We start from the raw sequence: 19,272 nt of genomic DNA on the forward strand, positions 1-19,272 counted from the left end.
ATGCAGCCAAACATGGAGACTGTAGCAATGAAGAAAGCCAACCTAAAGAGGACAGTCTCTGGAAAGACTTATTAAAAAGAGAACAGGTAAGCTCCATTTTATTACTAAGTTGTATTTCAAGATTTAATTCTATTTTTTAGTAGATTTGTTTAACTGAAGTGATATATTTAGTGTTATAGCTTTTTTATTCTTATTCCATTTGCTGTATGGATGTCTGTGTTTCAGTGATGAGAAAATAATAATAAATAAGAAGTAAAGAAATCAAGATCAAGTCAACTAGTAAGCTCAGATGAAGAGGGAAGCCAAAAAGTTACTTCTTAGGTTGGTAGGAACATGAAGAAAGTATTTCTGACCATAGTTTAATTTAATGTGCACAGCTGTTTGCAATTGGTCCTTCAAATTTCACAATTTGTTGTTTGTTCGGTACATTAGTTTTGCACGTTATGTATCTGAATATATGACAGAGTCCAGAGTAGAAATAACCTAAACATGCCCACCCTCTGACCCCAAAGGAATAGGTCAGATTCTAAGAGGAAATACTAAAACTTTCGAAGTCTGAAACAGAAGATTTGAAGACTGAAAATTTTGTTTTTCTTTCATCACAAAGGCAGAACATGCTACACACACTTTTCTTGAGAAAGATTTGGTATTCATTGTTCTTATTAAGTTAGGGATGGATTCTAATATTTTTTTTTTATCTTAAATTTATCTATTCATCTTTTTACCAATTTTTTTTATTTATGAGTACTTCAATGAACTCTCCATTCACTTTCATTCATTTTATTTATCTATTTCGGCCAGCATTTTTTTATATTTAGGTTTACAAACCCGCCGCTTGGTTTTCTGAGTTTTTAGAGAAAAAATAAAATTAATAAAAAAGAGGTCTTTTTTTCCCTGACAGCAAATTTTTTGACCGGATCGAGATTTTTTTGGGTTTGGGATCGAGATTTCATATTGTAAGGCAACGACTTCCTGTCTAAGATGGCGCGAGAAAATCTTCACTCTAAGTGATGTTTACGTTTATTTTGGCGTGGTTATTCTAAAATTTGTTTGTGGGGGTAGAAAATGCCTAGATCAACAACTTTATAAGATCATATTATCTTGTCAGACCGATATGTAATTAATGCATGTCGATGTGTTGCAAGTGGAAAAAAAACCGGTCACTCGAGCACCCAAAACGCAGAATAAAATAAAGTTCTAATACCATTTGTTTAAAGAAAGTTAACAAATTCTAAAGCAATATTGTCTAATGATGATGTCCATGCTTAGCACCTCTGATTATACGTTTAAATATAGCATTCCTTATGTCAACTATTTTATATGAAAATTTGTTCCATTTGTTTTAGAGAAGATTACCCTTCACAAATAAAGTGGAAAACTATTTGTAACTAGCTAAAAAGTTTATATGATACAACTGTAACTAAGGATTTTTAAATAATAAATGACCGGATCCCTATAAAATGGCAAATGAACATTGCTACATTTAATATCAAAGTTGCTTGTCTAATATTCTATTGTACTGTTTCACAGATTATTCATACTTTTCACATGCTACACTTCATGCTCCACTTAACGCAGTTACACACCACTATCATGAAGTGGTATTTCAATATTAGAATAAAGATGATGTCACCCCCCCCCCCCCCCCACCCCAATTTTCCCTCCTTTACAGTTTTTTTGTTTTTTTGGTTCGAAACCTAAAAAAAACTGTTGGTCAAACGTGAATTTTTATTTTATTTTTTATTTCCTCCTCCTACGGAACTTTATCATTTTGATGTTCGTAAACCTAAAAATAAAAAAAAAGCTGGCCTTATTTGCTTTTTTTCATGTATGAAAAGAGATTATTTATATTATTATCTATTTTATCATTTAATACATGCATTATAATATTATTATCAAGTATTATTTAATTTTTATTATTAAAATTTATTAATTAAGAGAATGATGAAGTCACCAGCATCGGCAAAGGCTACACTTACCAAGGAAGCAAAAATTATATCAATTCACTATCAATATCAGCCATCACACATCAATTTTGATTTTTAAATATAAATCTATATCATTAATATTTATTTTTTAAAGCTTTTCAGACACTTAAAACCAAATGAGAGCCAGTTTTTGCATTGCATTGCTGCCATTTTACTAAAAAAAAAAATAGATATGGCTCTATTCTTCATTGCAGTGCAGCAAGTCCTGTGAAACAAGCAAACAGCAAAAAAAGAAGTAACACCCAAAGAACAGGCCTATGGGCCATATTGCTCACCTGAGCAACAATAGCCATAATGAAAACAGATTTATGGGTTCATATACAAAATATCTGGACAATGAAACAGAAAAGTTCAAGCAAAAAAAAAAAGTAATTTTTCTCCTGATATTCTCATTTCAAACTTTGAGCCCCTTTTGTAACAGGGTGACTTTACAGTCACACAGGGGCCAAGCATATATTATATGCATATATTTTTCATAAAAGTAATGTCTGCGATACACTCATGCCGAATTTCAAGTTGATGGGTCTTAAAATAGCGGAGATATACGTCATTATTCTCTCGAAGTCGCCAGTTTATTTTTACTCGGACATTTACCGGTCCAGGGCTCACAATGGGATTTTGCCTATGACAACAGAAGTATTGCAACAAGTCAAGAAACATTCGCACTACTCTTTTAAAATCTTACTCGACTTTTCAAAAATTAATTGATTTATTACGCTTTTGAAGTGAGCTGGTAGTTTTTTATCTGGGTCAGAGTTCTACCCCTTTCTCTATTTATGGTTACATTGAAATTAATGTTAAAACGGGCTTGGTCCCTGTGCACAGTCATATCACATCGAGTATTGCAGTTCTCGAGAAGATCTTAAACAATTGTTAATATATCTATAAACCTACATCAAATTCTGATCCCCAGTGAGTTGTGTGGCTGAAAAATTATTCAAATAATCCAAGGGCCACAGTCTACATGTAAGCAACTGAGAGTCAACAAATTCAATATGTCAAGATACATGCATATAAGTACTAGACATACCATGTATTATAACACTTTAATATTGAGAATAATTTATTTTTATTTCCCTATGTAAAAATTGGATCCCCCTCCAACAAATGTGTTCCCACCCTAGCCCAGAAGATCAAGATTTTTATAATCTTAAATCAACACAAACAGTGGATGCTTTAACCAAAGCACTAATCGGGAAGTACCTTTGCCACATGCCATAGTTGCATTTAAGAGAAAAATAGTGCATTAAAACAATTATCCTAACCAAAATGTTTCCCCTTATTTACGCGTGGTCTTGAACAAGGCCATTTGCAACATTGGAAATAAACCGTGAAATATTTTATTAATAAATGCCTCCTAAAAAATACTAATAATTGACTGTAACCAGTCACTGCTTATAAACTTGAGGGGAAGCCAGGAACTACTCATGGCTTTCATCATTTGTTGAAATTTTTCCACAAACAGAAACAAGAGGCCGATGGGCCACATCACTCACCTGAGGAACAATAGGTAACTATGATAAATTCAGCTTAATGGAGTAATAATATTAGCTGCAATAATGGAGCCCTCTCCGATTTTTTATATCTGATGTTTACTGGAGAGGGCTACAATTCCACAGGATCTCCGTAATGGTGCAAAATTAGTTTTTTGAATGCAACTGAACTCGGTCTGAAAAGATTGATTTTATATTTGACTTTCTTTAGATAAAATGATTTTTTAATTCAGGTTGAACAAACTAACCGTATATACAGGTAAATATCGGTATCTCGAACATGGGATATCTCGAATACCCCGGTTATGTCGAAGTCGGCCGCCGGTCCCGGCCGTTTTCCCTATATATATGATTTAAAAAACTACTGATATCTCGAATACGGTTATCTCGAATACCCCGCTTATGTCGAAGTATGTTTACGGTCCCAATAACAAATTTTACCTGGGTTATCTCGAAGTGAAGTCAATTTTCCGGTCTGCTAAGTGCACCCCGCATGTCGTGTCCTCGTTATTCTCGCCCGCGGCAATTCACACCTTTTCTCAAGACTGATAGTCTATTAACTCCACGCTTAGCCAGTGCAGCTATCGATGACACGGTAATTGTTATAACAGCTTGGGTATATACTCCGGTGATTGATAAAACAAACAGGTTCACAGCTCCCAAAAGTAAGCACCCCTAACATTACCGATAATATGAATAATGATGCACGCTACTTATAAAGCAAACAAGTTCACGGTCACTCAATTACCAAATAGCGCAGCGTAAATCATCGTATAATCGATATCGATGCATGATCAAAGTGAACTTCTACTTAATGAATAATATACCAAAAATATATTTAATAACACACACTTTGTCTTTGGCTATAAAAGATGGTACAGAATTCTGTACATCATTCAACAACATGTCTCAACAACGTGATTTATTTATACTCTGAAAAGTTGTATACATGTTGTATACATGTACATTATGCTTGTATGTTTGATTAACTGTTATTTAAAATAATTGTAATGTTTCATATAAATTCTTATTTAAGTGTATATGTGCAATGTCTATAAATGTCTATAAATAAAACATCGTTTCAATATTCCGTCTTTTTTTCCGTTCATACCGGTTCTCAAATTATAGTGCATATAAGGACTTCCTGTGTTAACATGTCAGGACAAAAACAAAAACGCGAATGGAGTCGAAGAATTTCGACTTCGGATATCTCGAACACCCGGATATCTCGAAGTTTTTCCATGGTCCCCCGAACTTCTAGATATCGATATTTAACTGTAAATCAAAACCAGATAAAACACATCAGCATGATTACCAGTCTTTATCAGCAGCCATGACAGTTCTCGCATGATTTTATGGGATTTACGCTTGGAGTTTTGATGGGCTTGATAACGTGAATGTCAGTGTAGATAATCCATCTCACCTCGTTCTATCACTAAAACGTCATTAAAGGAAATGGTATATAATGGAAATTTCATATTTACCGCGTTAATTATGTTTAAAATGGGGGAATTTCTATATTCAGTTCAAGATCCGCTCCTGAATTCTTATTGGCTGTCCAAAAATAAAACTGGTCAAGGTCAGTTAACATGGCGGACAAATTCAACTTGTGTTGTTGACATACAGATGATACACGAAAAATAACTGATATATGGACTATACTTGATATTTTTGGATTAATTTATGCCATAGACATATACAATGTTTAAATTCAGGTAAGAAATGCAAATGTTATTGTCATTTTTATATGATTTGAGACGAAATCGTTGCGGGAGTGAATCACTCCCGCACTTGCACCGTTACGGAGATCCGATGGAATTATAGCCCTCTCCCCCCCCCCCCCCCCCCCCCCCAAAAAAAAATTCGGGAGAAGGCTACATTATTGCAGCTATAATAATACAAGATATCTGTGAGCCAATGCTCACTAGTGATACCCCCGCTCTGATGTGAATATGCAAAATAAGTCGACATTTAACAGAAAGCTGGCATCCCATTGGTACAGAAATATATCCCACAATATGGCATGCCTAAACAAATAGTGTGTTAAAATTTCAAGCATCTTCGATAAATAGCTGCTGAGAAATCTTTGAGGAAAATTTGTTTGAAAATTTTGGCTAAAATAAACAAAGTACTCATTTAACAGGAAATTGACATTCGATTGGTACAAAAATATATCCCACGATATGGCATGCCTTAACAAACACTGTGTAAAAATTTCTAGCATCTGCAATAAAAAGCTGCTGAGAAATCTTTGACGAAAATTTGTTTGAAAATTTTGGCTTAAAATAAATAAGTACTCATTAAACAGGAAGTTGACGTCCGATTGGTACAAAAAAAATCCCACGATATATCATGCCTATACAAATACATGTACTGTGTAAAAATTTCAAGCATCTGCGATAAACAGTTGCTGAGAATTCTTTGCAAAAATTTGTTTGAAAATTTTTGCTACAAATAAAGTTGTCAATTTTCAGGAAGTTGAAGTCTGATTGGTACAAAAATATATCCCACGATATGGCATGCCTATACAAATACTGTGTAAAAATTTCAAGCATCTGCGATAAACAGTTGCTGAGAAATCTTTGACGAAAATTTGTTTGAAAATTATGGCTAAAAATAAACAAAGTCGTCATTTAACAGGAAGTTAACGTCTGATTGGTACAAAAATATATCCCACGATATGGCTTGCCTATACAAATATTGTGTTAAAATTTCAAGCATTTGCGGTAAATAGTTGCTGAGAAATCTTTGATGAAAGTTTTTGCTACAAATAAAGTTGTCATTTTACAGGAAGTTGAAGTCTGATTGGTACAAAAATATATCCCACAATATGGCATGCCTATACAAATACTGTGTAAAAATTTCAAGCATCTGCGATAAACAGTTGCTGAGAAATCTTTGACGAAAATTTGTTTGAAAATTATGGCTAAAAATAAACAAAGTCGTCATTTAACAGGAAGTTAACGTCTGATTGGTACAAAAATATATCCCACGATATGGCATGCCTGTACAAATATTGTGTAAAAATTTCAAGCATCTGCGGTAAATAGTTGCTGAGAAATCTTTGACGAAAATTTGTTTGAAAATGTTGGTTAAAAAATCAGCAAAGTCGTCATTTAACAGGAAGTTGACGTCCGATTGGTACAAAAATATATCCCACGATATGGCATGCCTTAACAAACACTGTGTAAAAATTTCAAGCATCTGCGATAAACAGTTGCTGAGATAAATGCATCAGAAATTTTTGTTACGGACGGACAGACAGACACACAAGGGTAAAACAGTATACCCCCTCTCCTTCGGAGCGGGGGTATAACAAACTATCTGGACAATGTATAATAATACATGTTGATCCTGTATTAATAAAATCCATTTTTCCCCCTGGATATTCTTATGTTTATAATCATGAGTCCCTTTTCTAATCTGATGATTTTATAGTAATACCACATGTTGAATGTTGCAGTTCTCTAAAAGATCCTTAACAATTGTTTATGTATGGGATATAAACCTACATCAAACCCTTAACCTTCTTGTGAGGCTGAAGAATTGTCCTGGGGCCAAAGTCTTAAGAATTAGGCGAACGTTTTTTTATTAGCTGGATAACGGATCCGCAGACCGAATTTTTTTGACTTTTAGAAAAAAAATAAAATGCACTTTTCGAAACTTTTTTTTACTCACCAACATAAATTAAAAGAAATACAAAAAATAAAATAAAATGACTTGTGAAAAATATTAATATAAACCACATAAATTGGTTTCATTCATGAAAAATACCTTAACTTTTACACTTTCAGTTATAAAATTGATCCGGTTTGGAATACGGACTTCTTTATCACACACGTGCCATGTTGTCTAACGGAAGTCTGTGTTTTATCATTTAAATGGCATACTTTCACATATATCTGTCATTTGCAAAATTGACATTAAACTGTCGTTTAAGACCTTGAAGCAGTGTTGTCCCACACATACTGTGGGGCAAGCGGTGTCAGAAGTTCTTGAAAGTGAAAGAACCCACGTATTATGTTTCAAAGTTATGGAAATAAAGTCATCAAACAGAAGTACGGGTAGCCAAGAATCAACTTGCTGGGTGGAGAAGTCTACAAGTTGCTCTACTCTCCAAGAATTTGGACAGAAGTTTCTTTTTGTGCAGGTTAGAGGATAAACTGGAGAATTTTTCATGTTTGTATGAAAATGTAACAAAACATCGTATCAACTGAAGACTTGTACAAAATCCATTTTTATTTAAATCAAAGATGTGAAACACTTATGCCCCCCTCCCTTGGAAACATCCACAAAGAAAATGAACGTAAACTGCAAATAACTGGAATTTGTCTATGTCCAAGAGCCATTAATAACTTTGTCGAAAGTTGCATAATCAATGTTGCCCTCAACCCTAGTCTGCTTAATAATTGGTGGACAGACATCATCAAATTAATAAGCATATTAAAATCAATTACTCTATATGTATTTTATTAATTTGTTTATTCATTTACTTATTTATTATTTTGTGTAAAGATAATATTTGCCTTTCCAGGATGTTCAGTTATTAAACATATAATATGAAAAACTAAGGAACTGTCAAGAAGCACATAAAAAAATTATGGACGGATAAAATAACGAAAACAGTTTACAGAAATGCTTAAAGTTAATTGTATATTTTTTATGAACAATCATGTACAAATCATGGCAACTATACCCATATACAACAAAAAAGATCATTTGATGAAGACGAAGAATCTACCAGTCATAAGATGCAGCAGCCATGAAATTAAGGTGAAGACAGGACAAGTAATAACTTAGATATAGATATGGCAATAGGCATCTGCTCAAAATCTTATGGTAGCAAGGGACAGTTTCGGATAAAGTCACGCCCACCGATATATTTGTAAAATTGATGCGCAAAGTCATGCGCACTCGAACTGTACTCGGCCTCGTTAAAGGTATTTGTGCTGAGTGGGAGCTGAGGAAATTCTAGTTACAGAGTTCTGAAGACACACATACCTACCCCAACTACAGTAACTTGTATAAAAAAAAAAACAAGAGGCACATGAGCTACATTGCTCACCTGAGCAACAATAGCCAAAATGAAATCAGCTTTATGGAGTCATATACAACACCTGACAAATAGCTCACTTGAGCTTTCATCTCAGGTAAGCTAAAAAAAATTACAAAGTGGGCTGTTTATAAAGCAGAAAAAGAAGGGATCCTGTGCTAAATATAAATCAAAGGCCAGATCTAGAACGGCCACAAAGGCATCAATCTGACATTTTTCTATAACACATAATATTAAGTATATCATATAATATTAAGTATATGTCACATTATTTTAAAAAATGCAGAAATTGAAAATTAGTATTGATAAAAGCAGAGAAAACTATCCAACATTTGTGTTTATGAGATGGATGCCAAAATTTTGGGTGCATGTCTTAAATAGACTGGGAAGGAGAATCAACAAGGCCATTTCAGGAATCACAAGAGCATTGATGATAATATGAAGAAAACTCCAGTGATGTAAGACTGATCTCTACATACAAATCCAAAAATTCAGAATTCAAAAATTTTCCTCCTATGCTCAACATTTCTCTATCAAGATTTACCCATCATCATGAGATCAACACAGAGGAGCTTTTTGAACAGACTGGTTCGCTGTCATCATTTAAATGTAACTACAGGATCTTTCCAACAGACTGCTAATTGATGAACAACGCATCTTCATAGTTAGACACAGAATATGGAGACACAAATGAGTTACACAATGTGTCTTGTCTGTCATTTCAGAGTAAAGACGACCCGCGTATCTGGATGAGTTTTGATGACAACAAACTACAGCTCTACAGACCTGCGAGGGAAACTATCAAGTCAGTCCCAACAAAGTCCAGAAACAGGCCATGGGACATAGCGGTTACCAAGATAGGAAGATATAGTGTACAGAGACAATGAAGAGAGGGCTTCCTGGTCTACATAATTTTTTACTGATGTGTTGGAGTAGAGAAGATTTTTGCCTTGCCCCTAGAGTTCCTATGGGGCAAGAGTCATGAAATTTGCAATTTATGCTCCCCTTACCCCAAAGATGCATCATATCAATTTGCTTTGGGTTTGCTCTTGGTCAGCTTTTAAGTTCCACTTAATGCACTGAAGTAAGATTAGCAAACCTGCATGTTCCTTACTGCCTGTAAGCCCTGCCACTTGTGTATCAAAATTACACACTCACAGATAGTCAAGTCATTTTCATCAGCAAACATACAGTAAGCACACATGCATTTTTTTTTTAAAATTTAAATGAAGGACCTCAATTAAATTAATAAAAATTCACTGGTTAAGAATTATCTGTTCGAGATTAAATGATTCCTACAACAACTCAAAAATCCTTGAAACAATCATGAAAGAGGACTATAATATTAAGATTTTCATTTTCATTTTTTTTTGGTAACTGCATAATTCTCCAAGGTAGTTGTGAACCTTAAATAAGGTAAACTAACCTTGTGTATTTTCATGGGATATTCATATCAGGTATCACAATTCTCAGAAGAAAGCAATGTGGTTCATATACCTTATTTTCAAAATGATGGTTACATATATTACAGACTACATGTATTCTGAAGATGAACAGGACATTCAAAATAAAAATTTAAGCTGAAGTACTAAATAATGCATTGATCAGTTTATTTGATGTTAGTACTTTCCTGGCTTTAAAAAGTGCTCTTAATTTGATAATTTTTCGTGACCGATTAACACGGCCAGGCAAGATGTGCATCCACACAAGTGAGACATCTTCAGCGAAATACTTTTAACTATTAAGAGGTATGTGACTTACAGACCCTGAAACGTGCTACTACACCAGTTGCACGGTTCGGTTCGTTACACTTTTTGAACGGTACGGTTCGCTTTGTAAATGGTACGGTTCGTTTTGTGAACAGTACGGTATGCTTTGTGAATAGTACGGTACGCTTTGTGAACGGAGTGGTTCGCTTCTTGCACGGTACGCTTTGCTAAAAATAGCTGCACACTTTGTGAACGGTTTGCGCACTTTATTAATGAGGTAGGCGTGGCCTGAAGCTTTGATTTTTCTCGATAGAATTTCCTTTAGTTTTTGCCTGATCTACTTTAGCAAGGTGGTAATTATGACATATGATAATAAATTTTTTTGTTTATTTATATGATATTTTACAAATGTATTTCAATCTATTTAAAATCAGAACTTTCATCCGTTCCCCTGTTTTTGATACGTTTTGTGAAACGTGTACTCGGTGACAAACGGGAAGCGGGGGTAATTTTTATTTTGATTAGTTTATTATTAGTATTTAATTTTAGATAATTGTAATCATTAAGAAAGATTAAAAGAACTGTTTGACTTTAATCCGACATATTTTTGTTAATTTAGCGAGCTGTCGATAATTTTACAAAGCATCTTAAGTTTTTATTTCTATACATGTACTTGAATTGAAGTCATTAAATATTTCTAATCCATATAAAATTTGCTATAATAATTGCCCCGACTTTATTCCAATATTTCTTAAGTTTCCTTCAAACTATGGTCAGAATTACAGCATTGGGGTTCCTTGGGTTTCCTTGGGGTTCCTTGGGGTTTCCTTGTGGTTCCTTGGGGTTAAAAGACGTGCCGCTTCTAAATGTAGCACGCATAATCTACAACTGTAAAATGTTCTGAAGACTTGCAAAAAAGGCCTACGTTCAGGTGTGAACTTAGTCCGGACTAAATCAAGGACTAAAAGTTTTTAACCTCAAATGCCATATACATGTACTAACATACAGAACAGGAGAACATCTTTTGGCAAACAATGTGATATTACAGAATCCAATTCTATAGAAAGATGTTGGTGGAATATAAATACGGATGACTTCCCTAAACACAGTTATCTCTGATGATCGCTTGTATGTGTATGTACTGATTTCTGCCCCAAGATGTACTATACAAAAATTTGTTTAGCATTATATAAGTTCAATTTTTGTTTTGAAACATGACACATGATAAATGTTCTCAGACTCCAAAATAACACATCATCGAAGGCAAGGGCACCATAAGATACGGGGAACTAATTCATATAGGCCCTACCCAAGGCACAAGACTACAATGTTGAAAAGAAATTGATAATTTGAGGAGGGAATGAGAAAACTAATTAAACTAATTAATTAGTCTCTCTTGCTTAGCCAGCAAAATTTATCAAGACATGTTCAAAACATTGGTAAACGCACAAGGGTTGACTGCTTAGGTGTTCGATAGTGGAACTAAGAGTATTAGTTTATGGTATGGAGGAGAGAGCCCCAGTCATTTTCAAATTAGTAGAAATTTGCAGAAAAATGTGTAAAAGGTTTAAACACACAAATGAACAGGATATTTTATAATTTGCCGCACTGGAACAAAAACCACAGACCAGGAAACATATTTACATAACGTGCGAGTACCCATTATTGTCGATTATTATAAAATCAACCAGATTTCCGCTATATATTCCTTGTTTTTAGCTACAGACCAAAATAAATAAATAACGCAATCTTTCAGATGCTACAAGAGTTGGGAACAAAGAAAATTTACTTCAAACATCTCGGAACTCACCTAAACAAAGGTAAAGCCTTGGAAAACGTATATCATTTGTATCATATGCCACTAAATGATTGACTTGTAATCCACTTTGATAACAGGGCATTTTTTGTGTTTAGGTCCAAATTCAATGAATATTTACCTCCGTGTTATTATATTTAAGAAGAATAAGCAAGATACCATTTCTACTACAAAATATTTAAGGAAGAAAACCGAGCGTCTGCTTGATTGTAAGACGCCATTTTGTCTGCAACCTCAGGCGGATCAAAGACTTATCCCCGCGCACCTGCTGTGTAACTTAGATGCGTTGCTTTTAACTTTCACATACATTATTTCTTTAACTGGACATACTAAAACTTATTTCAAATTTTTGTTTAATAAATTAACAATGCATTTCTTTATTTTGTTAATCATTTGTTTCGAGACATGCGAAGCACATGTTTCTCTGTTTGTGTACATGTGGCCACAGGGAAAAATATTGCTTATAATATGATTGAATTGCGTTAATGATACAATTTTAATTATTATACTTTCATGTTAAATACTGAAATCTGATTGGTTTAGACGCAGTTGGTAATCCGTTCTATTACCCTCAGCGTTAGCAAAACACTTGGCAACAGGTAACACAACGAATTGCTACATGCACGTAAATTATGCGCGTATGGTTCCAGTAGAATTCACTTCATTTCTATATAAAAGCAGTAATTTTTTTTTTAATTAAGACATCCAGTATAATAAAATAAATAGTGTCTGTTTGGGAGGGTAACTGTTGAAATTGACACCCCTCGAAAACCATTGTCAACCTCTGCTTCGCGTCGGTTGACAATGGTAGTCTCGGGGTGTCAATTTCAACAGTTACCCTCCCAAACAGACACTATCTATATAATGTTATATTCTTACATTTTATCTTATATTGATAGATTCTTTTAAAATTTTGACCTTTTCACCGATTAGTTACTGAAAAATGACGTAAAGATATGAGTAGCAATAATGGGTACTCCTGGCGACTTCCTGTAAATTAATGAACAGGGATTTACTTTTAGTCAGAAGTTAGTCAAAACTGATGAGAATTTAAAAAAAAAAAATTTACTCAAATTAAATAAATAAACAGTGCAGATATCTGCATCGAAATGTTTACATAACAGCTTACATGAAGAGAGTAATAGAGAAAACTTCCGTATTTTTCAGCAATAATACATGTAGGTAACGTTACTCGCATGTTAAACCACTTGATAATCATATAATTTTTAAATTATACAAACTGATAAATGACAGTAATGAAATATTCACAAAGAAAATTAAAAGCAATAAAAGGACACCTGAGCAGGACTCTCTCTCTCTCTCTCTCTCTCTCTCTCTCTCTTGTAAATATATGTCTCACTACATGCCAAGTGACTTGCAATAAGGGTTTGACTATATATGTATATATATTCGCGATTGATTTAAACGCAGTGATTGGGATAAGCACGCGCCCTGTGCCATAGTCGCATTAAATAAAATAATGGCACATCAATTTTAATATGTTGCGCCCTGCTGGTGCAAATTATATTATAGTTATACTATTACAGTACATACTTTTCAACTTTGAGCTTTCCCCTATAAATGCTTGGAATCTTTTTCGCTACAATTCTTTAATGATCGCTGTTATTTTACACTTAAAAAATAGAAGTCAAATGTTGTACAGCGAAGCGTGATCATGACTTTGTTTTGGTTAGTGTAAAGTGTTTTTGATTGGTTAATACTGTCAATTTAATATTTAACATGCGGTCTTTATGTAAGCATCATACCACTGAAAAAAATTCCCCATCCCGAAAAAGAACAAACTTTTCTGATATTTTCATTTACCTTAATAAAAAAATCAGATGAAAATAAATGAACAGATAAAGCAGAACAGGTGGCTGAAATAGCGAATGGAGATGCTGACGGTATGATTGCCTGGTGCAACCAAACTAAAATTCAACTCAAATTGGATGAAATGAAGAATAAAAACAAAGAATTGAAACTAGATTATGGTCTTCATTGCTAAATTAAAAATATTTTTGGTAGCTTTTTATTCAATGTGTCATTCAGTAATTTAACAATTGCAATGAAGTCTTTTATAAACTCGTCAAATTTTAACTTGTCATTTTACAATGTCCCATGAAATTTCCATTTGGCGCATTGATTTTGGAAATGTCACATTAAGTTAATGATTAACACTGTCTTGGAACGTGACATTGTCACAATTTTAGCCAATTGCTTATCCCAATCACTGTAAACGATATTATATATGACATGAACCAACCCGGAATGTTGGCGACTTCACCGTATTACGACAAGAATTTAAACTGACCTGTTGAGATTATTGACAAGTAGAATTCGCCGACCTGTTACCACTCTGCATTTTCACAGCGTATAGGCTATATCCCACCAGCACATTACAGTGATGAGGTAGTCGCGTGTATCTAAATATAGAACAGTTCTCGCCCGGAGTGAGATCTGCGGCAAGAAATCCCCATCTCCAAAAAGAGCCATACAAATCAATTTTTTTTATCTAGTAACTTTTTTCTTATTTTTAAACCATACTAAAGATATACCTCTATAATGTATAGATCCACAGTCAAATCAAAGATTTCAGGTAAAACGCAGGCACGTAGCATAAAGTGGGGGGGGGGGGGGGGGGGGCAGGGACTTTTTCTCGGAACAACAAAGTTTTTAAAATTTACATATAAAAATTTGAATTATCATGGATCCCCCCCCCCCCCCGCACTTTTTTGGGAGTATGAAAACAATTGATATGAAAATAAGGAAATTGGGATTGAAATTGAAGTTATTATATACTACGCCAGAGATGCTGAGATGCACAAAATAAATTAATTAGAGCACATTTGGGAAGTGTTAAAACCTTGCAAACCTGAGCATTGAGATATCGTTCTCTAAGCGGAGAGAGAGAGAGAGAGAGAGAGAGAGAGAGAGAGAGAGAGAGAGAGAGAGAGAGAGAGAGAGAGAGAGAGAGAGAGAGAGAGAGAGAGAGAAGGTGAGGTTAAACAATAACATATTCAAGGAAATTGAAAGACATCAAACTCAGAAAAAAGGTTCAAGATTCACATAAGCAAAATGGAAACAAGTTCTGTTGAGGAAAAAAAAACTTAAGAAAATTGATACAGTCTTGATCGGGAACTACAGTCAAACTAAAATCTCAAAAATGAAAAAAAAAATAGAGGTATCGAAAAACTTTAAATTTAATGCAAGGGAAATCTGTAAAACCCGCTTGCATATTAAATTATAATAAAAATGATAGAAATGAAACAGTCAGCATCGCAATATACGAAATTAAAACTCAATTAAGTTGTTTGGGGTTTTTTTGTAACCTCAATAGGCAAAGACGTTTATTGTTTTTTTACAATGATCAAATTACATTTGAAGCAGAACTGTAATTGACAGCGTGTACTTTTGGCTTTTTAGATTTTTCAGATAGTACAGATGTCAGGGAATTCAACAATCATTATTTCTTTGGAACAAGAAATTAAAACCTGTTAGCTCGCTTGTTTCCCTCACCGGTTAGGATTCATGTTAATATACAAGCTGCTTTTCTATTCATATTTACGTGATATATTGGACTGAGTTTTTTTATGCACTGTGATATTTATTATTTACAAGTTCAAGACTTTTTGCATAATTGAAAACTAACTTCAAGCGAAGTGCAACATGTGATACTCAAAACAACCTCGAAGGAAATTCTGACGTTGAGTGAAATATTTCTAATAGTGGCTGACCATGACCAAAAAAAAGATATGTCAGAGGTTGGGACAGAGCTTGGCGCGTAATCAAAATGAGTGAAAATTCTACATGTGCTCTCAGTAGTGCTTATGAGACTTCATACCAATTAAGACATGCGCTTACACCACCCCTTCAAAAAGTGTGTCATGTTCCTCAAAATCAAGAATAGGTTTTGGTTAAAAACAGATGCGTTTTATTATCTGCTTGCACGGAAAATAAACCCACGACTGATTCATTAGTAAATAGTTTTTCAAATTTATGTGACACATAGTGTAGAGCCAAATGTTCGGGTTATCTGATCTAATTCAGGTTAGACTTGCAAATTTCTTGCAGCATGGTAAAACAACACATTTTAAAACAAAATAACAAAGTTTCACCACAAATTAAAAACCTGTTAAAAGTCTTAACAAATTTCTATGAATTTGCCTAAAATAATTGCTCATTCAAAAATTCCCCTGTGATAAAATTAAATAATTAGACGAATCAATACTGGTTTATTTGAGAAATATATAAAATCTTAGAATTTTGTTCCAGCCTCCAGAAAGCAACATGTAGAGTTACATTTTAGTCAAATTAACCAGTAACATAAATAATTTGCACATTGTTGAAAAAAAAAATTATTAACTGCATTCTAATGATTCATTTGATCAGAAATTGACATCAATACAAGTACTTGTTCATAGAGTTGCAATTTCATTCATTTAATTAAACGAGGCTATACGCTTTATATGCATCCTTATTCAAATATAAAACATTCAATATAGAATATTTGCTTATATATACAAACAAAACCTAATTATCACAAACATTGCTATGCAAACATTTTGTATTAAAACTGATAACTGATAACAATGACCTTAATTAAACATATTCTCTCTCTCTCTCTTTTTCTCTCTCTCTCTCTCTCACACACATATACACAAATACACACACACTCACCAATTATTGAGTCGACGTCTTTTTCGGCACACCCTGGTTTGTCCTCTCCCCGGTGAATGAATTCCATCGCCTCTTCTTTTGCAGTAGCAAATGGAATCATCTAATTCAACCAATAGAAAATTGAAGAGAATGTGTCATCTGAATAATCATTTAGGAATAACATCTTCGATATTATGATAAAGAAAATCAGATCAATTTTAAACTTACATCTTGTTGAGCTCTCTTTCTGCTTATTGCCATCTGAAACATAAGAGAGGATAGATAGATAGATAGATAGATAGATAGATAGATAGATAGATAGATAGATAGATAGATAGATAGATAGATAGATAGATAGATAGATAGATAGATAGATAGATAGATCGATCGATCGATCGATCGATCGATCGATCGATAGACAGATAGAAGAATTATCGATTGATAGATTGATTTATCGATTGAACGTATTACCTTTTGGAAGTCCTGGAGTGAATGTAACACTGAAATATCCAATGAAAGAAAACAAAATCCCTCCTACAATCACTTTCACAAAAACAAGCAAACAGAATATAAAAATAAAAGAGCATACAGTTGAAGCTGAACTATAAACTTGCAATACAAAGCTAAATAAAAGGTATATGGTTGCAAAAATATATATAAAAAGCTTTTCTAGAAATTATTATGCGAAATAGGGGTTATAAAAATCTTTCAGAAAGATCCTTTGTTAAAATGGCGTCCTTGTGTGCTTTTTTCCTGAATCAGAAAGGAGTCATCTAGAAAAAAAAAATGCGCATGTGCATTCTGGAAGCTGACTTTTACGGGGTAACTAAAAAAATTAATTTTAACAATCTGAAAATATATATCGTATTATAGTATCCTTGCAACTGTGAAAATATCGAAGTTTTTCAATAATTAACTATCGAGGGAAATTAATATATAAATAAGATTTCGCTTAATATAAAAAACAACCCCCCTTGATACCCCCTAAGACCCTCTTCTCCTGATACACAGGATTCGTCATTAAAATTCTGGCTAGTCTTGACAAAAAATTTAAAGGGAGTTCCTTCAGATTCTTGTAAACTGTTGCAGCTAAATAAGACAGAATCGACAAAACTGGGATAGTTCGACTTCTGTGTCGAAGCAATTTATTTTGCAAATGTTATGAAACTAATCCATATATATCATCTGAAAATTTCTCCCCTGTTCCATACAAATCTAATCCTAACTGTAGCAGTAAATTAGACAACAATTAATTCTTCTTCTATATCGTTTCTTAATTTTTAATCTTAATGAGCAAAGTATATAGTTATAAGTCATGATATAATTATTAATTACTTGCATTGTTCAAAATTATAGTATCACACATATAGTGTGACAACTTAAATCGCAATCATATCCTCATAAGCTGTGCAGTTCATTTTGATTATGCATTGTAAACATATTACAAAGTACCCGTTCTTGTGAATTAGTATTGATTTAGACGTAAACAGCATCGCTGGACAAATCAGTTATCGTATACAAACCTTTAAATCTATTGATTGTACCAGAAATGTTTTCGTTAAGTAAAAATGTGTGACCGGTCAGCTTCAGTTTCAGATTATTTTTTCACTCAACACAAGAGGTACATAAGAAGAACAAACATATTTACATATACAAACAATAAAGTTGTAAAGATCAAGGAAATAAGTGGGGTGAACGAACAGTACGATTAATTTTTGAAATAAAGAAACCCAATTTTCTTAATGTAATATAATCAACTGAAGACATGATTTCATAGAACTTTTTAGTGTTAGGAAAAGAACAGTATTATGTATCTAAAAACTGACTTCGTAATTTATTTAATGCCTTGCATTCTAATATAACATAAAATTCATCACCAATTTTGTTACAATTACACAAATTACAATAACGTTTACTTCTTTCAACAGTATCCCACCTTCCGATTTTAACAGTAAGATGATGATTTGTAGTTCTAAACTTAACAAATATTTTTCTTAATTTACTGGGTAACAAGAGTAAGTAGAGTTCACATTCAAAATTTGTTTTAAAAATTCTATATATAACACCCTTAATCGATTCCCGAATATCGTTATGCCATTTTTGTAAAAATTGAGATTGATTGGTTAATAGTTGTCTTAACCCAACTGGAGTTATAATGGTATGATTCATGATCACTCTATTCACTTGAATGTCCGCATTTATCTAAAACAAAAGAGCATAGCCACGGATTTAATATTTGTCATTTATTAAATAGTATACGTACATACATATATGTGATTTTGCTTAACTTGTTTTCACGGCTACTGATAATATTGGCCCAGAGTGAAATCATTCTAGTAAAAAATGGTTATATACAGAGGAAATCGTCTAGTTTCATCATATACCATGTAACTAGGTGTACAACTTTTCAGATTAAGTATATGTTCCAAATTTTTTTAATGGACACGTTCAATTATCTCAATATTTTCATAACCCCAAACTTCACATGCATACAATAAAACTGGTACAATAACTTTATCAAATAAATCTAATTGACAATCAATAGGTAAATTGAAAG

At 33.4% G+C, this 19,272-nt stretch overlaps 1 protein-coding gene across 1 annotated transcript in view; it reads right to left on the reverse strand.

Annotated features, from left to right (window-relative positions):
• Window positions 1-17,469, reverse strand: part of LOC105348685 (uncharacterized) — an 89,373-nt gene extending 71,904 nt beyond the window's left edge. Inside the window, exons 1-3 of the mRNA XM_066075871.1 lie at window positions 17,187-17,469; window positions 16,944-16,976; window positions 16,737-16,836 (exon numbers count right to left, since the gene is read on the reverse strand). Coding sequence (XP_065931943.1) covers window positions 16,737-16,836; window positions 16,944-16,976 — 133 coding nt within the window. The 5' untranslated portion in view covers window positions 17,187-17,469. The remainder of the gene's footprint in view (window positions 1-16,736; window positions 16,837-16,943; window positions 16,977-17,186) is intronic.
• Window positions 17,470-19,272: the final 1,803 nt, after the last annotated feature.

This window comes from Magallana gigas, chromosome 1, assembly GCF_963853765.1.
Source record: "Magallana gigas chromosome 1, xbMagGiga1.1, whole genome shotgun sequence".
NCBI classification, from domain to species: Eukaryota; Metazoa; Mollusca; class Bivalvia; order Ostreida; family Ostreidae; genus Magallana; species Magallana gigas.